This window comes from Megalops cyprinoides, chromosome 11 (genome assembly GCF_013368585.1).
Source record: "Megalops cyprinoides isolate fMegCyp1 chromosome 11, fMegCyp1.pri, whole genome shotgun sequence".
NCBI classification, from domain to species: Eukaryota; Metazoa; Chordata; class Actinopteri; order Elopiformes; family Megalopidae; genus Megalops; species Megalops cyprinoides.
Window position 1 is genome coordinate 33106828 of NC_050593.1, and position 18338 is coordinate 33125165.

General features: G+C 39.7%; 2 protein-coding genes across 2 annotated transcripts in view; both read left to right on the forward strand.

Moving 5' to 3' along the window:
• The first annotated feature begins 1633 nt into the window (after positions 1-1633).
• Positions 1634-6746, forward strand: LOC118785393 (T-box brain protein 1-like). Its single transcript, XM_036540008.1, is given in 8 exon segments — positions 1634-1639; positions 2049-2063; positions 2065-2735; positions 3264-3418; positions 3715-3836; positions 4238-4396; positions 4562-4623; positions 5912-6746. Coding segments are annotated over 8 exon segments (2025 nt in total).
• A 7920-nt stretch (positions 6747-14666) lies between these two features.
• Positions 14667-18338, forward strand: part of LOC118786162 (sodium-driven chloride bicarbonate exchanger-like) — a 45182-nt gene continuing 41510 nt past the window's right edge. Inside the window, exon 1 of the mRNA XM_036541237.1 lies at positions 14667-14907. Coding sequence (XP_036397130.1) covers positions 14860-14907 — 48 coding nt within the window. The 5' untranslated portion in view covers positions 14667-14859. The remainder of the gene's footprint in view (positions 14908-18338) is intronic.

Genomic DNA, 18338 nt, shown 5'->3' on the forward strand with positions numbered 1-18338 from the left:
ACATTAATGATATTACTATGCTTTCTGTGTTCTACAGGAAAAATAACAAATTTGTTGTTAAGCTTGCATTTGGTGCTTCAACTGCTAGGCCTCTCTACAGCTAGACTTACTAATGAGTCCATTGTTCCTGTAAAATGGCGAGGGAATTATTTACTTCAGATGTCGGCAATGTCCCTGTGTATTCCATTTGGAATGGAATTCTTTTGTGACACCTCTGAGAGGCAGAATTCAGGGTCTATTTTAATTTTTCCACATTTTCATGTGTATCACATCAAGTTATTTATTTTTTAAAAAATGCGAAATATTATTATTTATATGTCAGTTGTGATGTATTTTCCTCCGAAGCTGCTTGCTTGTATTTTTTCATAATACAAAAGACAGAACGTTATGCTGAGTAGGCTATCCATTTAATAACTATTAAAGAGGACTGTACTATTATTAAATGCATTCATAAAGATATGTTATTACTCGCTTTCTTGACGATTAGGTGTCAAAATGTGCACATTAAGATTTGCACTGGTAATACTAAATTTAAAGTGTGTAACTGGAACGCTAGTGTAATTAGCAAATATCAGAACTCGCAGGAATAGCTGTGAAAACGCGTGACATCGCGTGTACCACAGCGACACATTTCGTTAAAAAAACATTGGAAAGATGTTTTTTTCATCCAGGAAAGCCCCCGCTATGAAACATTTTCCCATTTTTTCCCCGAACACTAAGACATGATTCGCTAATTTTGCTTACATATTAACACATTAATTTAAGATCTCAAATAAGGAAGCGCCGAGATTAGTAGACGAATGGAGATAAACCAAAGCTCTTATAGTATCTAGACCGCAGTCTTTGTCGCCGCACTCTATATTAAGAAGTCTCTCAGTTGCCTTGATATTGTTGATAATGTACTTGCTAACACACTTCTATTACCTATTGCGGCTCTGCTGACTTCATTTTTGGAATATATATTTTTTAAGAACTTGAAAAAATAACATTTGCAGCTGCATGAAAGATTGTTAGGCAACATTTCCTATTTCCCTATCGATTAGGATCAGTTGGATTTATTGAGGCGTGTTGGATAGATGACGAAAATAAACACCGGCCTAATTGGGCTCTGTAAACACATATGAAATACGGATGTCTCAGCTAATTTATATACACACTTAAACACATTTTAAGTTTGTGCGCACGATAATTTTAGAATTAAAGTGACCGCAGTGTTTATTTGTAAAATTCTCGTTTTAAATTGTCTCCTGCTGCATGTCCCGTAAGACCCTGAATCGTGCAGTCAACATGTATTTGCTCTGGGACCAGTAAATATATCTTTAGACGTAACACTGACTGATTGTACGCTATATACCAGACATTTTAAAACAGACTTCACTGACTACCATTTTAGAGGTTTTAATAATAAATAGACGTTTCCCTGGTAAACATGTTTTTCTACTCCTATCACATTAATAGGTAAACGTCTTTTCCTTTATCGTTTTATGAATCTCCTCCTCAAAAATGAACATCTTCTGTTTTATTTTTAAATAGGCCTATCGGTTTATATACTGGTATTTATTGGTGTATTGGCATATTGGTTCTTGTTATGGTTTCATTTCACTGTGTGACGGATTCTATGGCACCAAGGAATATGGACGTATTAAAAGTATAGCTAGTGACAAATTCCTGCTTCGCACTTTAGTCCCTTATATCTGTCTGAACAAAAAAATTATGATAACACAGAGACCTGAATTGTGTCCTAGGATACATCATATTTTCTGTATACATTACAATTAGGACCCATGTGATTATCCTAATTAATGTCTGCCTAATTAAATTACTGTCACGAGCAAACCAATCGCAACAGTCCTTTCATTAGAGTTGCTGGTAGAGGGACCGAATGCGAGTCGTTCTTGATTGCTGCGTGTAGTGTCAATTGGCTGATTGCAAAAAAAAAAAAAAAAGTAGCTCAAACGGCGGAAGGCGTTTTCTCTCAACCTAGATCCGTTGAGCTTTAAGTTAAATGAGTGGGGTAAGGTTGCGTGAATAGCCGTTTCCAATTGCAGTTGGATCGTTGCGTCTTCGCCATCTACCATGCTGTCCAAGAAATTTCTGACTGTGGGCAGCGGCTATGCCAACTCGGATGCATCTGAACTTGCCTTTCAGGACCATCCTATTATATCCTCCGCTGACAACCTGGAGAGAAGCTCACCTCTGAAAAAAAATTCCAGGGGGATGACGAATCATTTAGAGGCAGACAATTTTTCTGACTCCAAAGACGCACCTAGGGACGTCCAGAGAAGCAAACTGTCTCCTGTTCTGGATGGAGCCCCTGAGGTTCGTCACAATTTCGATGGATCTGCTGCAGAAAGGTATATCCTGTCTCAGTCCAGCCAACCCCAGCCAGTGCCTGCGTCTACTGGTGCTATGTTTCCCTACCCCAGCCAGCATGGACCGTCGCATCCGGCTTTTTCTATTGGGAGTCCCAGCCGCTACATGGCTCATCATCCGGTAATAACCAATGGAGCGTACAACAGTCTCTTGACCAACACTTCTCCGCAAGGCTATCCAACAGCGGGCTACTCTTACGCGCAACAGTATGGACACACTTACCAAGGGGGGGCTTTCTACCAGTTCTCCTCGGCGCAAGCTGGGCTCGTGCCCGGTAAAGCTCAGGTCTATCTGTGCAACAGGGCTCTGTGGATCAAGTTTCACAGACATCAGACAGAAATGATCATCACCAAACAAGGAAGGTACGTATAACATATACCACTCGTTCTTTCTAAGATCGACTCAGAAGTCTGAACTTCTGGCTTCTAAGACCGAATAGTCAAACAATGTTAAAATTGTTCATACTGTTTACATTATAGTGACGCACACTTTCCCATGGAAAATTGGTTTAATGGAGTTCGCCATACATCATACTTATGCATATAAAATTTGTTGATAAATCCCGTGCTTTATTTACTGTAAAAACAGATCATGATAAACTAAGTCAATTGTGTGGTTTAATACCTGTCCCCAAGCCTGTCAATTCTATATTTCGAGACTATATTTCGCGTAAAAAAGTAATACATTTTAAAAATCAGAATTTATTCCATATTTCTTTCATTTTTGTAATCAGCATTTAAATATATTTCACAGTAATGATTACTGGATGACTTAATGGAAGACTACAACGCTCGTTTATGTTTAAATTAACTCGCATGTTTCCTAAAACGTGAATTGTATTGTATACAAGAACGTGCCATGTATTGTTATATTTTTTTCTTTTTCATCAGACGGATGTTCCCGTTTTTAAGCTTTAATATTTCTGGGCTTGATCCGACTGCACATTATAATATTTTTGTGGAAGTAATTCTGGCCGACCCCAATCACTGGAGATTCCAGGGAGGAAAGTGGGTGCCGTGTGGCAAAGCGGACACAAATGTGACAGGCAAGTTCTTCCAATTAACACTTTCCGAGCGCTCATAGGTGAGAATTATGCATGAATAAGTCTTCGCAGGCCATAACGACCGATACACTGATAGTCCAGGGTCATGCAGTGTTCGTGGAATCGCCACGCAACGAATATAAAACGAAAAATCCATGATTTTAAGACAACTCAAATGTTTTTCATTACAAATTATTTTAACATTTCCCCGTGTGCAACGGAACACGCTACTAGCATGTACTTGTTGTCCTTCTTAGATAGTTCATCATTATACTTATTTTCATTTTCATGGCTGCTAGGGAATAGAATTTATATGCATCCAGACTCCCCGAACACCGGAGCCCACTGGATGCGCCAGGAAATATCCTTTGGAAAACTTAAGTTAACAAATAACAAAGGAGCTTCTAACAATACAGGACAGGTAAGTATTGGTTGCTCAGTATTTAAACGTTAAAACATGCTCAAATCTGAATGACAGCAACAAAGAATATGGTTATCTCAGGTGTCTGAAACAGGCTGAAACTGCGTTACATTATCGTAATACATTGTGCCATTGTTATTATTTATAGTAGTAATAGTAGGGCGGTATTTTATCTTTTATCTTTTATTTTTCTGTTATTCATTCTTATTTTTACAAATGATTTCCCCACTGACACTGGCGTTACATTGTAGAATATACATATTTCGAGTGGTACATTCTGATAATATGGTTCGACAAGCTAATACACATCAAACACGGATCCATGGACCCATTCTGTCTTTACGGCATTAATACTCAAAGGGAATCGTGACAGACAAAGCGGCCTTGGTTTGTCTCTGCAGATGGTGGTTCTACAGTCTCTTCATAAGTATCAGCCCCGGTTGCATGTCGTGGAAGTAAACGAGGACGGGACGGAGGACACTGCTCACCCCGGACGAGTACAAACGTTTAGTTTCCCTGAAACGCAATTCATCGCGGTCACAGCCTACCAGAATACAGATGTAAGAAATGCGCTAGGAAATCAAACATCTATGTGGTGTGAGAGCATGGACAAGATATTAACAGACTGTTGCTGAAAGCAGGGTTATTATGATGATTCGGGTTTAGAATATATTGGATTGTATTTTAATATTAATCCTAACCCATCTCTCACCCCTTTCCCCCAGATTACACAGTTAAAAATCGACCACAATCCATTTGCAAAAGGGTTTCGGGACAACTACGACACGTAAGAATATTTCTGGATTTTATTCTACAACATATGAGACAAGACGTTTACTTTCTGTATATTTGAATATTGATATTTCATACGTTTGAATCGGATGTGTGAGTAGTAACATTATATCAAACAGAATATGCAAATGGTAAAGTTGTTTGCGAACTAACAGATGCAACATTAATTCCGTTTTATTTTGAAGTTATGTTTTATGTAAAATTATGTTGCAAGAACGCATGTTTATATATTCAATACTATTACAACCTTTTCTACGCATCATAATAAATCGCATTATTCTATTTAAACCATAAACACCATTGTTTTAAAAACGCGCCGACCGGTCACAGTTATGATTTATAGACGAGATGAAACGCAAAGAATCATACACTCAAAACGACTCTTAGTCTTGCCTTGGACAAAATCATAAGCAACTTTAAAAATGATTTGAAATGAATGAACCCACACCTTTTCTCTTGTTGGAAACTGGATTTTCACAGAGCGTACATTTATACTGTTTGGCCAAATTGGTGAAGCAGATTTTACTGTCTGAGAGGGATAATAACGTTCCATTATTCATACAGTGTCCTTTACCCTGGTAACTTGCTCGAAACATGACCAGCTTTGGTCAGGTAAAACATTATTTATACTGTTATGCGCGGTTGTGGGCTATTTTCTGTTTGTTGTAACGTACACGTACGTGACTTTGTGAATGCGTACATTTCTTTCATTCGTTTGAAGGTGCTTACTACTTCGGCATAGTGTGCTATATATTGCTATATTTTATTGTTTAAAACGGTCTTATTATATGCTGCGCGTTGTTTTCTGTCGTCTGCGGCGTCTTGGCCCTCTTTGAAACACTATATGTGTTTTAACAACTGTAATTTACACTTCCATAAAAAAATATTCTTCAAATAAATTTCATTTCATCTATTTATTAAGTGTCTTGTGTACAGACTCTCAGTGTTTTTAGTCAAGAATTATTTAAAATTATTTAAAACGTGTATAGGTGTCACCATGTCGCATTGTATCTGTGGTCGGAGGCGACAGATAATTATCAGTAAAACAGTTAATTTAATAAAAAATATTTATTTTATGCATGCAATACGTCTTACTGTTAAGACCGTTACTACTACAGTTTTCGGAATGGGGGTCTCTGTGTTGACGCACTGTGTTAAGATATGAGTATCCATGATGCAATTAGGCCCGTTCACAAGGACATCATTATTCTTGTGGCAAATTAGAATACACGCCGTGCATATTGGTACAAGTTGGAATGATCTTGCAATTTTTTTTGTCTCAGCGTCTACACAGGTTGCGACATTGACCGTCTGACGCCGTCGCCTGGTGATTCTCCCCGCTCTCAGATCATGCCTGGTGCGAGGTACGCCATGGCTGGCTCTTTCCTGCAGGAACAATTTGTCAGCAGTTATGCCAAATCCCGTTTCCACCCTGGCGCGGGGACCGGGTCTGGCACGGACCGCAGCGTCCCACTTAGCAACAGCTTGCTGTCCCCACAACAAGCCGAGGAGGTCGCGGCGGCTTCCCCGCAGCGATGGTTTGTCACCTCAGCCAACAACCGACTGGACTTCGCAGCCTCGGCGTATGACGCCGCAGCCGCCGCTGATTTCGCCGGGAACGCGGCGACCTTGCTGTCTTACGCGGCCGCTGGAGTCAAGGCACTTCCTCTGCCCACACCGGGATGCTCAGGGAGACCTCTGGGTTACTACCCCGACCCCTCGGGGTGGGGTGCGCGCAGTCCTCCACAGTACTGCAGTAAGTCCGGCTCTGTTCTGTCCTGCTGGCCCTCCAATGGGAGTCGAACTGGCGCCTCCAGCTACCTGGTGGACGATGCGGACACCCTCTCAACGGAGAGATCCTCGCTCGGTGGATCCGAGGACGCCAAACCAAAAGAGCTCTCGGAATCCAGTTGGATAGAGACACCTTCTTCCATAAAGTCCATCGATTCGAGCGACTCTGGAATTTTTGAGCAGGCCAAACGGAGGCGAATATCACCTTCGGCCACGCCGGTTTCGGAAACCGCTTCCCCGTTGAAAAGTGAATTGTTGACACCCCGGGATTGCGAGAAAAACTGTGCTAAGGACATTGGGTACTACAGTTTTTATTCACATAGTTAGGAAATGACAGAATAACTGGAATACGTGCGTTTCTTCTATATTATTTTTTTCCTGAAAATAAATAAATTCATTTGTTAAATTATACGCTATCCATCGATGGATTGGTCTGAACCATACATGCAATTAAGTGTAACATATCAACGTTGATAGAAATAAAGAACATAGTCTAACATCTTGAACATATTTTTCGCTTTTTAAAAAGTAATATTTTCTGAAAAATACCAAAACACATCAATACAGGTGTTCAATACATTTTGAACATTGTAAGAAACGAATGTACAGACATATCTAGTTTTGGTGATATCGTGTTAAACGTATAGGTGTAAAATTAATTGTTTTGCATTTTGATATTTCTGAATCCATACTATAACGATTTTTAAAAATTATTTATTTCCGCCATATGTATGGTCTTAAGAGTGGTGTCCCTGTTTTCTCGTTAAAATAATTATAATCACCATGGAAAACGACATAGTGATCTACAGTTTAGAAGCCACATTTCCTTTCTTTGTAGGTTTAAGCTGCGAAATGCCGAGATGTATTTGTAGAATATGTATTGTTCTCTGTACATTACTTTATCAAACCCATTATCGATCTCTCGTCCTACTGAACAGAAAATTGTACATCATTGTCCCAGATTGGTACGTTTCAAAATGAATGTTGTGCCAAAAAACACAATGTAATTGTTGATAAAGTGCAAACTTGTGCATTTTACTAAATAAAAATGTAAAATAAATGAAAAGTAGTTTCTGTTCATTGATGTTTCGCGAAATTACTGTACTTGAATGTATTCATACTTACCCTTGACAGAGTAGTGCGCTGTAAAAATATCAAAATAGAGTATACAAGTGAATGCAAATAAGGATGGAATCCCGTACCTGAAAATTTCCCAAATGTTTTCCTGGGTAATTTTCTGATGCATTCGACTGGTCCCCAGTTATCTACGTGTTTCAGTGTCATTATTCCTTATGACTAACATGCAATAAAGATAAATTTATAATTGCGAAAATATGACGGCACGGTGTCTTGAAATTTTATAATTATTAATTTGTCGTTTACACTTGCAAATGTTATTCTAAAAACTGAATAGCTTGTCATACAATACAGTAGTTTTGCAATTCATTTCTAATTCAAGAAATACTCTATTGCGAGGGTGTCGTAGAAATTCGCGCAGTTACAGGGAACTGGTTCAACATTTACAGCTAACTGTTCATGAAAACATTTGCAGTGAATTGAAGCTTACCGTTTTCGCCTCGTTTATGAAGTTCTCTCTCTCCCCCCTCTCAAATTAAAATGTGCATTATTGACAGTATTGCCAAAGCATTTACATAAAATAGCTGTAACTGTAAATAGTGTAACTATAAATACAATGACACAATATTGAACAGCAACATGCCTTCAGGCGTATATGTAATGTAAAGACAGAAACACACTAACTCTCCTTTCCTCTCTGTTTCACACACAGATAAGCAGGCATGAAAATACTTGGAGCTAATATGCATTCTATTTATATGTATACATTTTTTTTAAATGAAAGACGTTACTGAGTTGCAGTATGCCCCCGCCCCTGTGCGTGCGTGCGTTTGTATATGTGTGTGTCTTATATCATCCTTCTTGTGATACAGTTGCATGTTCGGTATTCAGATCTCGATAAATTCGTTTTTTCCCCCTCAACAGTCTTTTTCCAGCCTTCTTATCTTAAACCACTAATAAAACTACTTTACCCAGGGCAGTTAAAACAATGGGTGATTAAGAAACAACATAAAAAACTTTAGCGTCATCTGGTGTTCAAAATGAAAATGGTAACTCAGTTGCACACTATTACTATATTCTAATTATTAGTTCGGTATTCCCTGAGAAAAGAAGGCTAACAGACTGATTGGTGATAACCGCGCTCTGAAATTACGGGGATCAATATAAATTAAGACTTGTGGTATTTTAATCCCTACAGAGGATATGTTCTTTGACTTGGGCCCACCCTTGAGATTCAAACGATCAGGCAAGAAAACTGAAACTTTAATATATTGAAAGGACAGTTGATATTACTCAACGAATCTCTTCTCTTTTATTCATTCATCTCAATGTCACATATACATTTTTACAATCGAGGTGATTTCGTGTACATGCATGATGGATATTCCATAAATTTGATTGGATAAATATGTATATGGTTGTGTGTTAATATGCCTAGGTATCCATTTTTGAAACGTGCAGTTATACGTTTGGGTGCATGCATGTGTTTATATCTGTGTATATACCTGTTTATAGATGCACACCAACATATGTAGTCAATTATTATTTCAAATGCTTAAAAGATGTCAAACTCCATATACTTTACTTGATACAATTATTATTATTATTTGGATGCTAGTGCTGATATATCTGTAAATTGATATTTCTACTACTGCAGTGTGGGTGTAAAACAGTGCACATATAAGAGATAACCCAGGGGTACTGCGGCCATACTTGAAGGTCTTGGTGGGTTTGGGAGTGTGCTTTCATCCAGTTTAATGTTATTCATTGTGTTCATCTCTCTAAAACTAGATTGGCAAAAATATACCCAGACACTGACCATTTGTCAGGCTGACACAAACAAGAAATATTACATGATGATTGATTTATATGGGAGGTGCATAATGATATTGAGGTGTACCGTGTTTGTGTGTGAGCTGTTTTTTTCTCCAAATAATCTGCCACCACTGACATTGAAAAAATGTATAAGAGGATGATTGAATTAGATATTTAGACAAACGAAGTACTTCAGGAAAGGTCATTCAATTAACATATCATAAATAACAAAAGGAGGCAGGTCACAAAACTGTATTCCCATGTATACTATAGATTACTTGGCTATATAAGATCAACAGCCTAATTAGTAACATATTTGTTAGTAGTCATAGTTGGATGTAGTCAGTATCACACTTTTGAGATAACCATTTTCCTCATTCAGGGGAACACTGATTGCAATTAAACTGTAGTCATCTCATTCATGACCAAAAGACTGGACTATGTTGCTTGTTTATAACGTTGCTTTACATAACAAATCGGCCCTTTCTGGGCTGTGCTGTCCATACTAATATTGAACATGTAGGGCTTCACTAGTTATGTAAAAAGGGAAACATCGACATCTAGTGGTAAAGTAACAAAAGCACCATTGATTGTCTTATTTAGCAGATTGCGTGTACATATTTCTATTCGAGGAAAGTTATACCAATGCAGTTAAGTAGCTTATTTAGTATACACATTTTAATGAATTACATATATTTTAATAAATACATTTTACACAAGTAAGGAACGTTTTTGAAGGGGCTCTCCTCTATCGCCCCTACATCTAAGTACAAATCCATTCTCATAGATTTGCATATATTGACATTAAGTTACGCATTAAGTTACATAAAAAAACCACACACACAAAATTTGTATTGCCATTTAGCAGATGCTCTTATCCAGAGTAACATACACTGGCTACAACTTTTTTTTTTTTTTTACAATGTTAACCATTTATACAGCTGGATATTTACTGAAGAAATTGTGGGTTAAGTACTTTGCCCAAGAGTTCAGCAGCAGTGCCCCAGCAGGGAATCAAACCGGCAACCTTTTGCTTACGAGTCCTGCTCCTTACCATTATGCTACACTGCTGCCCCAGCAGCCTCGGGGCTTTTCTTCCAGGTGGCTCTGGGTGGCTCTATACTTTACATGCTGGAGACTGAGTGCACAGCCTAATACACACATCAGAGTTTACCACCACGTCTAGTGCATGGTTAACCTGGAACAGTGTAGCATAATCGTGAACAGAAAACATATTGTGAATGATAGAAGGCTGATAATTTTAGGGTAACCCTCTACAATGAACTGTACCCTGTACAAGCTGGGGTGGCAGTGTAACATAGGCATAAAAAAGAGAGGCTCATAACAGAAGGGTTGCTGGTTCAGTTCCCCGCCGGGGCACTGCTGCTGTACCCTTGGGCAAGGTATTTAACCAGCAATTGTCTCAGTAACTATCCAGCTGTATAAATGGATCAAATGTAAAACTGTAACCTGTAAGTTGCTCTGGATAAGAGTATCTGCTAAATGACAATAATGTAATGTATTGTAACATTGTACCAGAGATGTTGCAGGACTGGGGAATATGGTGTTGACAAATCTACAGCCATTTTATAATCAGGGAAACACACCTTCCATTGTTTCACAACAGCTATTTTTTACTGCCAGTTGACAGTCTCTCAGTGCTTGGAACAGGAATCAGTGAGAATTTCAAGATTGCCCCCTAACAAACCATAGTCCCAAAGGTGCACAAATATTTTCTGAGTGCATGAGTGTTGAGAAGACTTACCAAAGAATTTTGTTCAGAAATCTGTGCACATCTACAACCTTGTAATGCAAAGGTTTTGCAACCATACTGAGCTATGGCACCTCTGCACAAATGTGGGGCCCGTGCCTGGGAGGCATGACAAATATAAGATGATTGAGTGCTGAGAGTCTGAGTGCTGTGAAATTGCCGTGTATGAGAAATGTGTCAGGCAGCCGTGGGCTTAGGGCAACAAAATGTATTTTAAGCGCACTGTGAAAGAGATGCCTTCACTCCATTTGAGGCCTTATCAATACTGAGTTGATCTCTTTTAATTGATTTCATCTTCAGTGCTAATAATGCTTTTGTCCATATGAAGAATGTCTGTTAATGGGTTTTAGAGAAGCTATTGGTTAACAAGCCTCAGCTGTCCAATCAGATGGCTTTGTGGGTGCAGCAGCTGTCCAGGATGGATCTGATAAAGAGTTTGCTTTGGGTCTAGCATAGGTAGTTTTGTTTTAATACCCTTGCTTTACTTAAAATAACTTGCCTTTATGTTTTTATTTGCCTGTATGTTTCCCCCTTCTTGCTGTTTTTATGTGTGGTGCATTGCCAGAACTGTTACACACACATCTACAGACCATGTCCAAAAAGAGTGCAAAATGTTAGCAAAATGGGGCGATTGTTAATATGAACTACACATGGTAGCAAACGGTAGATGTGACAGAACTGTAGTCTGAAAGAAATCATCCTGATCACATGATCAGAGGAACAGCTCTGACTTTCAACATCTGAATTTCAAGATCTGTTACTCAGAGTAAGCCTGGAGAAAACATCCCTGCCTAAGGTGACTTAAACAGTCAAAGAAGAGAAGGAGCTACCAGTAGTTTCAGCTGCTGTTCCTTCCTGGAATTACCAACAGTCAGCCTCAAAAATTCCTCTTGGGGTTCCCAGCTGCTGCTTCCTGGGATAACCACCAGATGGCCTCACTCCCTGTTTGTTCCCTGTCTCATTTAGCTAATGTGTTAAACCTGTGTTGAGTTAGTTACCTGTGTTTCTGCTATTTAAGACCCACATTTTCCCTTGTACCAAGTCCCCCTCTTTTGGATTTTTTTTTGTGCACTTCTTGAGCCTTCAGTAAAGAAAACTTTGTTTTCTTGGAACCAACCTTTGTGTCTGAGTGAGTCACCTCAGCCCTCAGCTTTTGGATTCACCCTGCTCCTTGTAACAGTCTCAGTACCATTAGCACTTTAACACCTCCAAACAACATATATACTTCTAATAGATATGGATGGGTTGGTGGTTAAGCACATTCTTACAGTCTTGCTAATTGCTAATGTGTTGATGGTCTAAAGATCATTTCTAAAAGGCTGGAGCGAGGCTAAAGGCAATGGAGCGGGGATGAGTTAAGGTGTAACTGACTGACGAAATTAGATGCGGTCTAAAAGCAGATGATGGCGGAGAATTACTATCCTTGGAAACACAGGAGCAATGTGATGTATCTCCCCTCCTCAAAAAGTACCCCTGTCCAAAGGAGCAGTGGATCTACCCAAGGTCAGTCCAATGTCAGGTGGGGGAGAAGGAGGTGGTCTGGGAAAAAAGGGGGAGTAAAAACATGAAGTAACATTCAGAACCACTGATGTCTTCACTGCCAAATTTTTTTTATTGTGGTTCAGTGCTCTTCAGCAGTTTTTGAACACCCATGGTCTGACATACAGCTTGTCATATAGGTGTGAGCTGCTCATACAATCCTGCAGAAATGGGGGATCTGTGCCAGACTGCTTAAAGAGAGTAATAAGCACTGGAGGAACTGTAATCTGCTTAACTGAATCTTCAAAATCAATATGACCACAAAATGTTTGTGTTGGATTTTGTAATACTGCAAGCATTTCATTTTGAAGATCACTCTTTAGATTTGTTACCTTTAGTCATTTAGCAGATTCTTATCTACACGGACTTCAATGTGTAATATGATGACAGATGAACAGCAATATAGACCCAAAATTTGCCCATTACACAACTGAAGCTATTTTTGGTTTGTTTTTCAGATCTAATTAGCTTCACATTGCATGCACATTGTCTATCCTGTTGTCTCAAATTACACGGAGCCTTTTGAGCTTTATTACCACCGGCAGGTTACATTAATTTTGTTTTTTTTTCCTCCTGTCCACGTTTATCACAAAATATGCCAAATAACACCCTAAGCTATGAGCTAACCTGGTCATGCTCTTGTTTTCGCTCGGTGTGTGTCGACGTATTCTGTAGCCAAAGTTCCAGTGCTGGCTGGCGTTACTGAACTGTGCCCTCAGCTGACCGACAGGCATATCTCATTATCCGAGTCACTGACACCGCAGCGACCGCGTAGGTGTGCTGCGGGCTCCGCACCAAAGCCCTCGCCAGCCGCACGGCACAGCACGCAAAGGGATGTGAAAAACCATAGTCCTCGTCGCTTGTAGAAATGGGGAGCAATCGTTCATGCGCTCACTGCGATCACTGAACTCTGAAACACATGTATTATTCAATGAATAGCACGAGACATTTGGCTGTCATTGTGACCGTAAACCTTTTGATCTGATTTTTGTTTGATTTTGTTTGATTCTGTTCGGTAAAGTACTGTACAAAAACAGAATATTTAATGGACCGTGATGGACATTTTTCAAATGTTCAATTTTCAATGTAGAGCATATGGCTACATGTTCTGGCACTCAGATGTTTTTTTTTTTTTATATATATAAATTGGGTCATTTTGGAATTTTCTGCCTGGTAGCATGCAGCTAAGCTACAAACGTTATGTGGCTAAAATCATTTTATTCATATTTCTCATGTATTGTTACTTGCACCTTTTACTCCTGTGGGCGGCATCATTACAGGTATGAATACAGCATGAATCCCTGTAACGGCTGTACCCTCGCTGTTTCACTTGCGTCAATTTGGAGACACCACATGTATTTACGTCACCCCATGTATGTTTTCCCAATGACGCAAGCGGCGTGTAGCACGATCCACTCACTGTATGGTGCTGGTTCCAGTAAGAGCAGAATTTGCTAAGTGCATGTAACACCGCTCTTTGGCGTGCTCTGCTGGAGATTCAGCGAACAGCGCTCATTTTCACTGCACAGGCCGGCTGCATCAGCAACGTGTTGGCGTGACATGCTTTACGGGTACTGCAGGACGTGATAGATTATTGTGAAGCCAGGCGAGGTCATTGCAACAGCCATAAATAGCCGATTCGCATATGTAGTCTTATATATGGTTATTTTGCCCATTCCGGAAGGCTTCCAGTAGGCTACCATATGTACATACGATGAACATGCATAAACCCAAGCCTCGCCGTTTTGATTTACAACAATATCCAGGGTATAATTCTACGGACACGTGCATCACAAGAACCTTCATTGTGCTATACTATCTGCATTTGTGCTAATATGAAAATGAATAGCTAGATGCGGTAGGAGTTTTCCAGCATTCATGATATTGTGCAGTTTATGGAAATATACAACAAATGATAATATTGACAAATATTCTTCTACACAGCGTATATACGCGTGTATAAATTTACATGGCCATTATATAATGTGATCCATCCTTATACATTCTGTGGTAATAATTCAGTTTGTATGCGCATAAGACGCGCGCGTTAATGAGAAGCATTGCGCTTCAGCGAGGGTAGTATGTGAGCGTGATCGAGGGCTGAGTGTGAGTGGGACCATACCGATTCAGTGCGTGTGTGTTTGATTTCGTCGTGTTGCAGAAACATCTGATAGGAACAGGCTACTGCAAAAAAAGGGAAATAGCTCAAGATCTTAGGGAAAACACAATCAATGAAAGATGGACGTTAAGGACCAAGGAGCCCAAATGGAGCCGCTCCTGCCAACGGTAAGGACCCGTTTTCAGCACCTATCCTGTTCCTTAAGGCTTCGCCTTTGTTCCTAAGGAAATTGAACTTGAAATATTCAATTGCTGAATGGGTTGCTCGTATCTTTCAGTGATTCATAAGGACATTGTGACATTTTGAATTTCAAACAGGTTTGCGAAAAATGTGGCGAACGTGAACAGGTAACGACTGAAAGAATCAAAAATATAATATAGATAAGTACAGATACTTGCATGCCTTAATGGGACTTGCCATACAGTGCATGTCGTCTCTTTACCAGCGATAACATCTTAGCCTCCATTTTACAAAATCAATCATACAAGCCTCAATATTCAGAGTATGTCCATAGAAAATGAAATTGGGGTTAAGAGTAATTAAACGTCTTGGTTGGAAGCTACGTAGCTTCTGTAATTGCTTGGAATAAACCGGTTTGCGTTTCAAGTTCATGTGGTATCGCACGTATTGCGTTTATACTGCCAAGCTAGGTGTGTGTTCGTTTTCATTTTATTGATACATGTATTTGCGCATTTCGCGTGAATTAAAATCTGCAATGCCAGTATGCCTTTTTTAAATGGAACAAATTGCATCTTGTGAAAATGGCTCCCAACACCCCAGGAGTCTAGTTGTATCGTGCCCAGTGAAAAGATGTACGCCAGGTCTTACTCAGTGCAAACTGGACGAACTACAGATAATTCTATATAAATGAGCACTACGGGGCATAGGCGGTCCGAGACCATATTAGACGCATTTAAACATGCCTGGACCCGCAAAGTTACAGCCGGACGTGCATATTCGTGTGCGAGTTAACCAGTGTGCGCTTTGCACGTTTGACTCCAATTTGTGAGATTCATTTGGAAATAGCTGGCCCGCATGTACCAAATGTGGTATCTCGTCTGTGTCCGACCGTATACACGTAGTGCGGAGCGTTACACTCCTTAATGAACATTTCATTGTTTATCATGCTGCCAGTTGGATGTAGTGCTGGAGGTGGTTGTGCAAGAACTAATTTCACATAATATTGGTTTTCAGGATAGCACAATGATTGCGAACCCAAGGCAGTATCCCAGCAGTACTTTATGATGCGGCAACATTTGCCTCACACCTATGTGGAATTCCTTTATGTGGAGTTCTCCCAGTGTGCCCAGTATCAGTATGTGACCTGCACACTGTCTTCGAAGCCGTGAAAATGGGGACACCACATCTGCACCCCTACATTTCTGCCTGTAAAAGACCTGCACCCACAAAGACAGTTTGAAGTAAGACTGGCAGCCTTTCTCTGAATGGCAGGGTGAAATTGCATTGCATTACATTACATTCATTTAGCAGACGCTCTTAGCCAGAGCGACTTCCAGCACAGAAGAACAGAAGTATATCCATTCAGGCTGAATGAGCAACAGTGTCAGACCAGGCTAACAACACTCCCAAACCAGTGATTGTGAGCACAACACCATTCAAGCCCAACCACAAGTTAACTTGTGAAACCTACAAGCAAGGTTGCACAAGTACAAGCCAAATGTACTACTGTACATCCCAGTCACTAGATCACAAAATTTCCAAAACGCACCGTGATACTAAATATAAAATGTACAGCAATTAATATAAAGCAGCAGGTGTTAAGGGGTGATGTCTTGGGTGTCTGTGAGGATGCTGGGAGAACTGGCAGAACTGTACATTTTTCAGTGCTGAAAGATGACTGGGGTGGTTCCTTTACCCCTCTCTGCCTCTCAGTGGTTTGTTTTTCATTCAGCTGATGATGATCTGAAAAACTGAATAAAACCATGTTTTCCCCAAAATCCAAGCAGAAACGGTACACAGAGACGTTTACGCTGTATATCTGCTGTCATGGTTTGACCAGCCAAATCCCTAAATGGGATTTGCAGAGCAGGTAAGGGCTCCAATGTGGCTCTGGGCATTATTACAAAGTTTGTTTACTGTAAATATACTGTAAATATTAATATATATATATATATATATATATATATATATATATAATCATAACTACAGTACTTTGTGCAGTACTTCCTATATAGCAATAGATATTGTTTCCTGCACACTGTCAAAGGCCTAAAAAAGTGCAGTGACCAACAATGTGGAAAAATGGTTCCATTTTTACCTTCCATGTATATTGTAGTGACACATTGGTTATGTAGTCACTAGATTGAAATAGCGGTACCGTATCTTGTCCTGGGGAGTGGGCAGCTTCTTGAAACACCTTTTGGAAATGGGTACATGCTGCTGCTGAAGTAAGTGTTTATATAGCTCAAAGCAAAATACGGGCTGAAGACATGTCTGGAGATCTTATGTATATGTACATATAACTTTGTCATGTGCTACATAAGACTGCAGAAGTACATTTGTAACAAGTCATTTAATTCATAATTCATAATTATTTACCATTTATAACCATTATCACTGATGCAGTGCATCACAGAGACCTCATGCTGTGTGATACAGATTGTTGGCTGTATTAAGCTGTGAATTCATGCATGAATATGAGAGCTGTTAACCAGCTCTGTGAATGTTAATCAAGTCTTATGAATGCTGCTGTGTAGTCTAATGTAGTACTTAGTAGGGTGTTAGGATTTTACTTGAGGTCCTCTAAAGCAAAACTTCACCATTTCTGTTTTGTGTTGTACAGGAGTACTTGCTGCATAAGACCCCAGCATAAAATGTATCAGAAAACAACATTTTTTCCAGCACAGATTGATGTAGTATGGTTATATGGAAGTTATAGCAAGGTGGGGTGGGGAGGCTACCTTTAGCAAACTAGTCAAAATAGAACTCTTATGTACAACCCCACATGTGAAGATCACTGGAGCCATTTCTGAAGAACCATTTTCATCATCAAATATACATGCAAGGAAATTAACTTTATGTAAAACTCCACAAAATGAGGCCCTGTGCATTATAGGTTAATTAGCGGTAAATAGGAGTATGCTGTTCTTATGCCTGATATGTTGTCGCCTGCTTCACTGGAGTTCCTGTGTTGGATGCAGATGCATTCCCTCCACTCTGCAGGTCTCTGTAAAGTGATGGGTGATTTCTGCTTCTCCCACACAGTAGCCTACTGTGTGCTCAATGACTCACAGTGATTTTATTTGCTCTTTTTTGAGTTGTCAAGTGTCAAGATTCCTCCTTTCTCCACAGCTTCTGGTGCATTTAGTGGTATATGGCCTTTCTTGGGCTCTGTTTTAAATGCGGAATATGCGTACACCTAAAGTATTTGTAAGCTTCCACTGTAACCTGTTTTAGGTATGATAGTTATCACCAGGTGATAATTATTCAGACCACCTCTTTATGAAGATTATGATTCAGTTATGATATATTTTATAGTTAGCTGAAGGTGTGCCAGCGGAACAGTCCCACATCTACAGCACAACACCTTTTATGTCCTTCTCCACACTGGAAAAAGGGCTGACCTTGATGGTGTGAT